The following is an 11,065-nucleotide window of genomic DNA, read 5'->3' on the forward strand; positions in this document are numbered from 1 at the left end:
GGTGTCATATTATCTGACTTCTTTACTCTGTGTTTTTGATATTCAGTGTTTAAATTTATGATTTATTTCTAAATTATATTTATAATTATATATTATAATTATTTATTCCTAGTTCAGTGTTTACATTACCTTCTGAAACTTAGCAGATACGTTCAATAAAACCTCATAGCCTTGGACAATTCCAGAGATAATCATATCTTCCAATTCTGATATTTAAATGTAGGGACATATACATCCCTGACTGGACACAAATATAAAATTTACATTTCCTATACTTCACAAGAAATTATTTTCCACCCAGAATTTTATATTAAAAATTAGCTTCTACTAAAGATATATATATACCTATATATATAAATAGTACTTTGAAAGATGTTCAAGACATATAGTATTGTTAAAGTGAAAACAGCTAGTTGCAAAAAAACATATATAGTACAATTGCATTTCTACCAAATATACTATATAGGTTATACATATCATATGTAGTAGTACCACCTAAAGTTCATACATGAAACTGTTAGTTATTTTCAGAAAGTGAGACTTAAAAGGACTTTCTGTTCTCAGTCTTACAGTTCTGTAAAGGGTAAATTTTTTTCAAAGACTGTGAATTACTTTTTTTAATCAGAAAAAAGTAAAAATTTTTCACCCAAAGGGAAACAATTTAAGCTTTGATAAGCCAATATTATGTCTTCTAGGGAGTTTGAGGGGGAAACATTATTACTTTTCCTTTTAGACAAGTTCTATCAGCCATATTTAACTTCTAGATACAATTTCTACTTAAACTCTTTTTCAGTATCATGGGATTGTATGCTTCAGTTGTCCTCGTAATTGGGAAATTTGTCCGTGAATTCTTCAGTGGGATTTCTCACTCCATCATGTTTGAAGAGCTTCCAAATGTGGATCGCATTTTGAAGTTGTGCACAGATATTTTTTTAGTTCGAGAGACAGGGGAGCTGGAACTCGAGGAAGATCTCTATGCCAAATTAATATTCCTGTACCGCTCTCCAGAAACCATGATCAAATGGACCAGAGAGAAAACAAATTGATACCTTAGAACACAGACTGCGCATAAAGGGAGCATTTGGATTTTCAAGAAAAAAGCACAATATTCTCCTAAGAGCTAAGCATTTTCTAGTTTGGTGGAAATGGTTTCTCTTCTGACAGGTGGCCTTTCTGAAATAAAGCCACCTTGCAAGTTATGGCTCTGCTGAAGAAGTTCTTTGTAATTCCATTTCTCTGAAGTCAGGGTCACTTGCTTTGTGTTTTTGTCTGTGGTGTCTTGCCTTGATTGACTTAAGTGCAGGGACCATTTATGGATCCCCTTCCTCAGAGAAAAGGCAGCAGGAGAGGGAGGAAGAAGGAAAGATGCCCCCGTGTCACGGCTGACTCTGCCGGGACTCTGCCTTTCCCGAAGAGACGCCATAACGCAATCTGCAGCTCCCTGTCACCCATGGCGAAGTGGCTGTGACAGGAACTAAATGAGCCTTCAGCACACCCAAAATACGAAACAGCAATAGGACGCTAAAAACTCCTACCACACATCCCTGGGGGAGAGAGAGAAAGGAAGCCAATGATCCATCAAGAGGTCAGCGGTGGAGGGTGGCGCGGTGAAAGATGCCTCATTCTAAGCAAAAATATAACATTAGTGACACTGCCTTATTTTAAATGAAGACTAATAAGAGATCTTTCCATGAAACACCAGTGACTTCTCAGGAAAAAAAAAAAAGCAGCAAAAGAAATCTGTGGACATCTGCTTTGTTGAGATCAGCTAGTGACTCACTTCAATGACGGTGACTGTTGTACTTCAGAGTTATTGCTCCTTATGAACATAGACATGAGACAGGAAAAAAAACAGGCAATGCAGTTGTATTTGAAATACTCTGACTTTGTAACTCTTTAATAACCGAGGTCATGATCGCTCTACCACCTTTTCCCCACCCTTCAACACACTTTCTCCCATTTCCATGCTTTGAGGCAATGGTTTTTCCAGTATGTGACATTCTCCTTCCTGTTTTTCAGGTATACCAAAGAGTTTACATATTCCAATTCACATTTTTACATCTGAGACGGGTTTTTTAAGTTCATAATTATGAGAGAAATATGTATATTGAGCTCTGGAAAATAAAAATGGCCTTTTCTTAAATTATTATTATTGGTAATACAACCTCTTCATTAAATAACAATGTAGCATGACCAGTTTGTGATTGAAATAGTAGTTGTCATTCCATATTAAGATACAGTTTCTGAGAAGAATCATTGAATGGGCTAGAATATGTTAAAAAGTGATCCTGTGTAGCTTGGGTTCAGGACTGACTTAAAATAAAGCACATGTTGCAAGTCATTTTAAGAATAGTATTCATTTTGCTTTTTTGCATGAAATGGGAAAAGTGATTGTTTTTAACAGTGTGTACAAGGAGTTAAAAAAATCAGCTGAGGTGAGGAATCCATTTCTTGTTGGTTGTGCTGTTCTTTTTTGTTTGTTTCTCATCTGGGTGCTCTATATAAATTATATAAGCAGGAAACAACAGATAAATTAATTTCCAAACAGGAAGCTATTAGAGTGAATACGGAGCTTTAAAACAATAGCTGAGCTCACATGATGTTCAGTGCTTCCTGAGATTTATGGTACATTTGCTCTTGTACTGTGAGGAGCCAACATACTTCAGTCCCTGCCGAAATGAACGGCTTCAATCAGTGCAACAATAAACTCAAACCACTTAGTGGAACTCTTTGGATGACATTCTGATTTCCCAGCAACAGGAAGAACCATGTGTGTTTCTGGCTGTAGGGATTTCCAGGGAAATCATGAATAACACTTTTAGGAAAGAGTAGGAAAAACGCTCAAGAGAGGAAAGCATAAGGGTGGAAGGATACCAGAACTGGAATATTCCTTAAGAAATCATTTCCAGGATTCTGGGGGGAAAAAGCTACTAGATATGTCAGAGCAAAAAATGTAGAAAGCAAGCTTGCTAACCCAAGAAAGTGCTCCTCGAGAGGCTCTGTTGGTGGAACAATGACAGAGGGAATGAGGCAGTACTGGCCGGGCCATTGTCAAGCTGAAGACACCGGGCAAGGTCACTGCCACTCGCCAGGCCTCACCTATTTGACCACATCAGTCAATTGTCCAGCTTCAACCAGCCACATTCTCAGCCTCTGAAGAGAGCGTTGCCTGCCCAGGTAGCTGCCCCTTGGCTAATGCATGCTGCCATCTTAGATTGAGTTCTCTGGAAACAGACTCTGAGAAGGAGGGTCGCAGGAGGCCGTTTAGGGGAGGTGCTCTTGGGGGTTCCACAGTACGTAAGAAGAAGGCAGGATGAGCAAGGAGAGGCTACCCAGTGTGCAAGTACAGCTGAGCTTCAGCCAGTCCGGGAAGCATTAGAGCTGGTGTGCCTTGCATGGTCACAAGCTGAGGTGGGCTGTGAGCACTGGGACCCCTGCCTCCATCGGTCATTGCCATGGGCCACCCTCCCCTTTTGGTGAACTAATGGTAATTCCCACTGAGGGCCAGAGCTCTGAGCCACAAACACGGGCGTGTGGCCGAACGGGGTGGTGGTACCTGGCCATGTAACAGATTGTGAGGCCTCCTTTCCCTTACCAGGGAAGAGTAAAGTGAAACAACCCACAGCCCCCCACTGCTGCAGCTGGCTTCAAGCCATGCAGGACTCTCAACAGTTGTTCCTTCCACAACCCCATCTGGATTTCCCTCACATTTCGCTGGCACCAGTAGATCTGATACCTGGTTACCAAACCCTCCCCATGTGCAGTGCCTTCACTTATCTCCTTATCATTAAAACCAGACCTGGGAGCACCAGAAGCGCCCCCATGACCCTAGAGCACCAGCCTGTTCTTCCCTGCCCTCACCAAGGAGCAGCAGCCTCGTCTTCTGGTCACCTAGGCCAATTGGCTCAGTCAGAACGGCGACGGCTCCTTTCCTGGCCACACCTGTGGTATTCAGTCACTGTTCTTGTCCTTCTCCTTTTGTCATACCTCCTGAAATTATTTTCTTTTTTCTGCTGACTCCTTCTTGAATTCTAGCACCCCATCTTGGGGTTTTCTGATTACAATTTATGTTGCTCCTTCATTTCTTCTGTGATTTTCATAACCTATTTTAGCTCATTTTGGAATATTGGATTATAACTTTCATCAGTTTTGTGGCCATACCTTTCTGGCAAATGTGATGCTGCTCTTTCTTCTTTATTGCCGGTAAGAATGTTGCATTGGATTGACACGCAACCTTTTTCTGTTGCTCCTTTTATGCGACTTTGGCTCTCCTGGATTTTGTAGAGATGGGGAGTGTATTAGGGTTCTCTAGGGAAACAGAATCAACAAGACATATCTGTCAATAGTATGCAGTTCAATAAGGGTCTCTCACGCAGCTGTGGGGATGCACAAGTCCAGGTTCCGCAGGCAGGCTGCAACCAGGGGCTCCAATGGAAGTCCAGTGAAGGTTCTGAATGAGTTCTGGGAGAGGTTGGCTGTCCAAAGATGAGCTGGGAAATTCTCTCTCAATGCTGGAATCACTTCCCCTTTTAAAGCATTCAACTGATTGGGTTAAGCGTCACTCATTGCTGATGGCAATCTACCTGATTGATGTAATTATAACCAGCTATCTATGATTTACCACTGCAGTAAAGTCAATGGTGACGAAAGTCTATAACTGCCCTCGTATTATAGTTAACCCAGTGCTTGCGTGACCAAACAACTGGGCACACTTACCTGGCTGAGTCGATAAAATAGCCTGACCATCACCGGGGGTTAGGGTGGCTCTTCTAGCTCTGGGGCTCTGGAGCTGTCTTTCTTGTTTGGAAGTGTTCAGAAATGCGCAGTTACTCGCTAAGACCGTGTACTCTGTCTCCTGCGGCCCCTTATAAGGACCTTCTTTTCCCATGGGGAGCTGTTCAGCACTCCAGAGGCTTTCCCTGGCTGCAGAGCCTTGTCCTGGGACAGGGTTCCAGTGGTGAGTGTGAGTGTTCCCAGGACCCATCCAAACCCAGTGCTTGCAGAACTTCCAGGCAACGCTTGCCCCCACCCGCTGATGGGAATGTGCAGCTCTTCCACATCATGGCCGTTGCCAGGATCCACTGATTCTCTCTTCTTCCTCCTGCGAAGGTGCTGCCTCCACGCACGTCTTGCAGCCGTCAGACTCAGGATTTGTACTTGCTGGCCGAGTTCTAATCGGTTGTTTTCTTGAGCAGATGGAGGAAAGAATAGGAAGTGATGGCGAAGGCATCCAGTACTAGGCTACTACCACCTTTGCCTGCCCAGACATCCTCTAGGCACAGTCTTGACACACAATATTTAACAGGGGAAGAAAACACTGATTTCACACTGAGAGATAACAGTTTTAAATCACATCAACTAATTATGTGGTGTGAAAGTGTTCTGGTGCAATTAGTATACACAAATGATGGATTCTTAGGGTCTACATTGTTTTGAGAAGAAGTTGTTAGGTTTTTTAAATAAGATTTTTTTAGTGCTTTTTTCCTTTATTAGAGAAGTTGTGGGTTTCCAGAACAATCATGCACAAAATACAGGAGGTCCATAATTAAAGCATTAGTTTAAGTCCTAGGCACCTGTGGTTATGTTCGCGCATATATTTATTGATCAAATTTGCCTATTTTTGTCTACTTTATTGGCATTTTCAAAGAGTGATTGGTGAGCCTCCTTATTGTTGATTGCTTTCCAGTTTATAAATGTCTTCTCCTTTCTTATTTCTTTTTTATGTCTTTGTGTTATTCTGTACACTTTTTCTGACTTCTTGAGTTGGGTATGTAGCTCATTTGTTTTTCTCTCCTAATATAAACATTTGAGGATATATACAGAGTATCCTAAATCAGAAGTATAAATGCTCCAAACTTGCAGAAGTCACCATTTAAAAGTTTAATTGTTTAAATCTCCTCTCCATTCCCTAGCTTTTGTGAATTTTGAATATTATATGCTAATGTTTAATTGTACATGTGACAATTTCTTGATGGCTTTTCCCAGACAGCTGCACAGTAGAAGAGGTGCCTTGCTTGTCCACCTCACACCAAATAATTAGTTGATGTGATTTAAAACTGTTATCTCTCAGTCTCGTAGTGACACCTTTGTGGGGCAGACCCTTTGTTAAATGCTTTATATGGATCATCTTCATATGTTCACAGCAAACCCAAAGAGTAGGTATTATTTTCTCATTTTACAAGTGAGGGTACAGAGGCACAAAGAGTTTGAATATTTCAGCCAGTGCATCACAGCAGGGCTCCTAACCGCCCCTGCTTCCCATCATACTCGCAGCCACCATACTATGTAACCAGATCCCCCAATCCAGTATTCAATTACAAAAAATTCATTATGAAGATAGTCTAGAGAAAAATCAAAAAACCCGAAAGATCTTTCCCAAGTAACTTGTATATATGTGTGAAATAAAGTACCAGAGTTATTATCATGATAAGCATAAATGTCTCATTCCTCATCTATTCCTGCAGGCCATACCTACTTTTTCATTGTATCTGCATGTGAGTCTAATGTTTTCAGCAAAGGAGTTAGTTGGTCAAGATGAGAATATCTATTTCTTTGAGAAATGTGGTATCTAAACAATAAGATGCCATGATCTCTATGGATGTGTTCTATTGAACAGAAGACAAAAGCCAGTAGATGAAATAAATGTGGCTCATATAAATTGCAGGTATGAGTGAAAGAGTGTGGCGTATCTGAACATCATACCCACATAGGCCCATCAGGGAGAGAGCGAACCAGTCCTGAGCCTCATTTCTTTTGGAAATAGAAACCTCTTTTCATAATGTTTTAGGGATAAATTAGAATTAAAATATTATATCCCAGGGAGCAGGTGTAGCTCAGTGGTTGAGTCCCTGCTTCCCAGGTTCAATCCCCATTATCTCCTTAAAAAAATACATATATATTATATATGTAAAGACATCCCTTAGCAAGTTAATGTCCAAGAACCAAAGAACATTCATTATCTTATCTTCATGAGCTAAGATTTGAAGGAATTAAAGTCCTCCTTTGATGTCTTTTTCTAGTCCATCTAAGCCAGAGAAGATCTCAGCACCTTTAAGGAATTGAGGTTCCTTCTGGAATCCAAGTTGTGTGTCTTCACGCGACAGGAGCCTCCTTTCAGTCCCTCATACGTTAATTTGATTCACATATGATTAAATATGATTCAAGTCTCTGACTGTGCTTCATTTTTTAAAGAACCCAAAAGTTAATAGGGCCTAAGGAACCTACCCATGTCATAAATTTTAAAGGCATGATACATCCTTTCCTCAACCTGGCAAAACCATGTTCTCTGAGGCATTAAGAATTTTGCCAGAACCTACGATAATGTGGAAGGGGGGTGGTTTGGCAGTGATGGTGGTGCAGGGATGTGAGTGGGGTAGATGGCACTAGAATGGGAGGAAGCAAGGTTGGTGTTTGGGTTGGACTACCCATGGAGCTGGGGGGAAGACTAGAGGAAGGAACAGGGGAACTCTGGGAATTCGTAGTTCTGTGGTTGAAACTACAATGGTGGGAATGTTCTTTTGGCAAATAGGGCAGAGAAGGGTCACTGCAGTGGTGGGGGAATGTGTGGGAAAGGGTGCACCTGGGGCACACTTCTGTGGCATATGAATGTGTTTATCTTGTCATAGGGCAATATCTCTGTGGGTAGAGACCCACACAATAGACAAGAAAATATTAAACTCCCATCATGAGGAGTCTTGCTATGTTCTCAAACAGAGGGGCAAGAATCACTTGAGTACCTAGGCAGTGCTTAATATTAATATTAATATTGATGTACATAATTATGAACCATATTCTTGAAAAGTTGAACCTTGGTGCTTACCATAGTTTCCAAGGGAAGGGATAGAAAAGAATAGGTAGAACGTGGAGCTTTTTAAGGGCATGGATACTGTTCTGCATGATTTTGCAATCATGGACACAGACCATTATACATTTTGTCAAAACCTATAAAATTGTACAATGCAAAATATAAACTATAATGTAAAACTTTGATCATGGTTAGTAGCAATGCTTCAATATTTGTTCATCAATTGTAGCAAATGTACTATACTCATGTAAGATGTTGATAGGGGAAAATGTGAGAGGGGAAAGGGGTGGGGTATATGGGAATCACCTATATTTTTTATGTGACTTTTCTGTAACCTAAGGCTTCTTTGAAAACAGAGTGAAAAATAAAATAGAATAAGACACTGGGGGGAACACACAGAAGAAATTATAAATATACATAAAAGATAACATCTTATGGTGATGAATGGTACAATGCCAAAAAAAATTTTGGCTTTGTTTTTGGGGAGGTTTTGGATTACAGAAAGGTTACAACTATGGCAGGAGAGGATCACTGGTGCAGGGTAGCAATGGTGGGGGGATAGGTGGGGAAAGATGCACTCAGGGCATGCCTCTATGGAATATGAATATATTCATGTGGTCTTGGGGTGTTATCTCAGTGGGTAGAGACTCACACAATAACCAATAAATATTAAATCCCCATCCTGGGGAGTACTGCTACATTTTCTAGTAGAGCGTCAAAGGTCTCTAGAGTATATAGACAGTGCCTAGAAAAGGAGGACAGACCAACACTTCAAGGCCCTTGATTTTAATGCTTGTACTTATGAGCCTTATTCTTGTAAAACTGAAATTTAGCCTAGTAATAAATATTGCCTAAGAGCTACCTCCTTAAAACCTCCTTGCTGCTCAAATACGGCCTCTCTCTAAGTCTAACTTAGCATATAAGCATGGCATGGGACATGACCCCCAGGGATAGACCTCCTTGGCACCAAGGTATTATTACCAACCATCAACTAATGATGCATTTGGAAAAAGACCCCAAAAGGGGGAAATATTAAATGCAAGTGAGTTTTTACAGCTAAGTGATTTCAAAGTGAGTTGGGAGGTCATTCCAGAGGTTAATGCTTATGTATGTCTCAGGAGGATCTCACTGACTGCCAAGGTAAACAATACCTCAAGCAGGGGTGCTCTGAGGGCTGTAGAGACATCTCCATACTATAGGTTGGGCAGACAACCCCAGGAAATTGGCACCACTTCAGTGGGCCTTACCTTGGAATATATGACCTATCTGCCCAGTGTATCAGAGTTAGACTCTTTTATAATCTTCCTACACATGACTCTACTGCCCCTTTTATTTGAACCTATACTTAGCACTATACCCATTAAATGTATGTCCCAGAGACTTAAATCTTTAGTCTGTTCATATGCCAATTGAGCCCTGAATCTCAGCAGAGTGCAGCTAAAACCTACTCTCCAGTTCATCAGACTCATCCAGGACAACTAACAAAAGGATGATGATGGACAACGCCCATCAAAAAAAAAAGAGTATCTTCAACTGCAAGCAAGACAGTTCCATCTATCTGCCCCATGGAGTCTAAGTTACCTCTCAATCAGAAGCATCGCCATTCCAAAACCCTCAGGATTGAGGAATGAACAAACATAAGGTAGAAATGAAAATATGGACTAAAGTAGACTTCTTTTTATTCTTGTAATGGGAGAACTTGTAATGTTGATATAAAGACAGTGGTCACCAAAGGTTCTGAGGAGAGGGAGAGGGAAAAAAAGTTGTGACATGGGGCATTTTTGGGACATTGGAATTGTTCTGCATGATATTACAGTGATGGATACAGGCCATTATATATTTTGTCAAAATGTATAAAATTGTGCGGTGCAAAGTGTAAACCATAATCTAAACTACAGACCATGTAAACTTTTATGTAATCTAAAACTTCTTTAAAAATAAAGGGAAAAAAAATTTTTTTAAAGAATGTTGCCGAAGTCCAGAACAGAAGGTCGTGGTGCTTGAGTGAAGATGGATGGAGAAAATCTCATTTGCCCTGGACATGCTGGGAAGCCAGTCTGTCTGTGCTGGTTAAACAGAACCATGGCCATAAGCTTACACTCAGAGGTGAGAACTATTACTTCTGAAAGTTAACTCTGACACCAGGCACTTACCATGTGGGGGGACATCCACATCTGCATCCCACCCCTTTTTAAGATGTGTTCACCACCAGAAGCCCCAATTGTCTTCCTACAGAAAAGGTAGAACTCCACAGTCAAAAGGCCTGGGTGGAGAGGCCCTTCTTTCCCACCCAATATATTAATAACCTCCTCAATTCCCTTCCCCCTTTGTTCCCTGCATGCTAGAACTCAATCGAGGTAGTTTCCATTGAATTCATGGTGGTATTCTTAGTTGTGAGCTGAGGTAATGGTGCCCACTGCTCCTTGTGGAGTTCCTTGGATTTATGCAGTCTGCCACATACAGAAGATTCCTTCCTCATATACAATTAATGAATCAGACCATGGGGAAGGGTTTCTCCTTGAGTTTGTGGACAAGCTACCTGATGACCAGGTTAGCCTCCTCACAGTGGCTTTCTTGGTTGTCAATGCAGAAGGCAACTGATTTAGTGCTGCCCTATATGGACCTGGCATGGCCCTCACTAGCAACCAGTGTTGCCCACAGGACCACTGTCTTGCAGTTTTAAAGGAGTACATATTGCTCTCCAATGTCTGTGGACTGAACATGAGTCTTGCCTCTGCTCCACCTGTTGGCTGGAAAATGTGTATCCAGTGGGGTCTTCTGGAGTCCCATACAGCCCCTCATGTGTGCCAAGGTGAGCACCACCAGCCTGTCCTAACATATGACCAAAGCACCCACATGCCCCTTTGCTGAGGCCTGCATGCAAATCTTAAGGTGGGTGCCAGTCAGCCTATGGAAAACCAAACCCACCTGAACGTCACCTGTATCACTAGCCCAAGCAGCCATAGGCCACCTAAGCCTGGAGGAGGCCTACTCCGTGGCTGAGGCCAGGGCCCCTGAGGCCTTCACCTCACCCTCCCCTCTCACCTTTAGGGTGGGCTCACATAGCCCTGCTTTTACAGAAAGACAAAGCAAGCAAGAATTGGAGGTTCTTGCTGAGGCTAAAACAGTTCACTCACCATTCATGGATGAAGGCTTCAGACCTCTTTGCACAACTGTCCAAATCCCTGAGTGCCAGAGATCAGAGTCCAACTGCCAATGCCACTGAAGATGCCGAACTTTATTGAAAGGCTGAGCCCACAT

At 41.8% G+C, this 11,065-nt stretch overlaps 1 protein-coding gene across 1 annotated transcript in view; it reads left to right on the top strand.

Annotated features, from left to right (window-relative positions):
* The window catches only part of PIEZO2 (piezo type mechanosensitive ion channel component 2), a 504,324-nt gene extending 502,178 nt beyond the window's left edge, over positions 1–2,146 (top strand). The window contains exon 54 of the mRNA XM_071208436.1: positions 794–2,146. Within this exon, the coding sequence (XP_071064537.1) occupies positions 794–1,046 (253 nt within the window). The 3' untranslated portion in view covers positions 1,047–2,146. The remainder of the gene's footprint in view (positions 1–793) is intronic.
* Positions 2,147–11,065: the final 8,919 nt, after the last annotated feature.

The sequence above is a fragment of the Dasypus novemcinctus genome, chromosome 16 (genome assembly GCF_030445035.2).
Source record: "Dasypus novemcinctus isolate mDasNov1 chromosome 16, mDasNov1.1.hap2, whole genome shotgun sequence".
NCBI classification, from domain to species: Eukaryota; Metazoa; Chordata; class Mammalia; order Cingulata; family Dasypodidae; genus Dasypus; species Dasypus novemcinctus.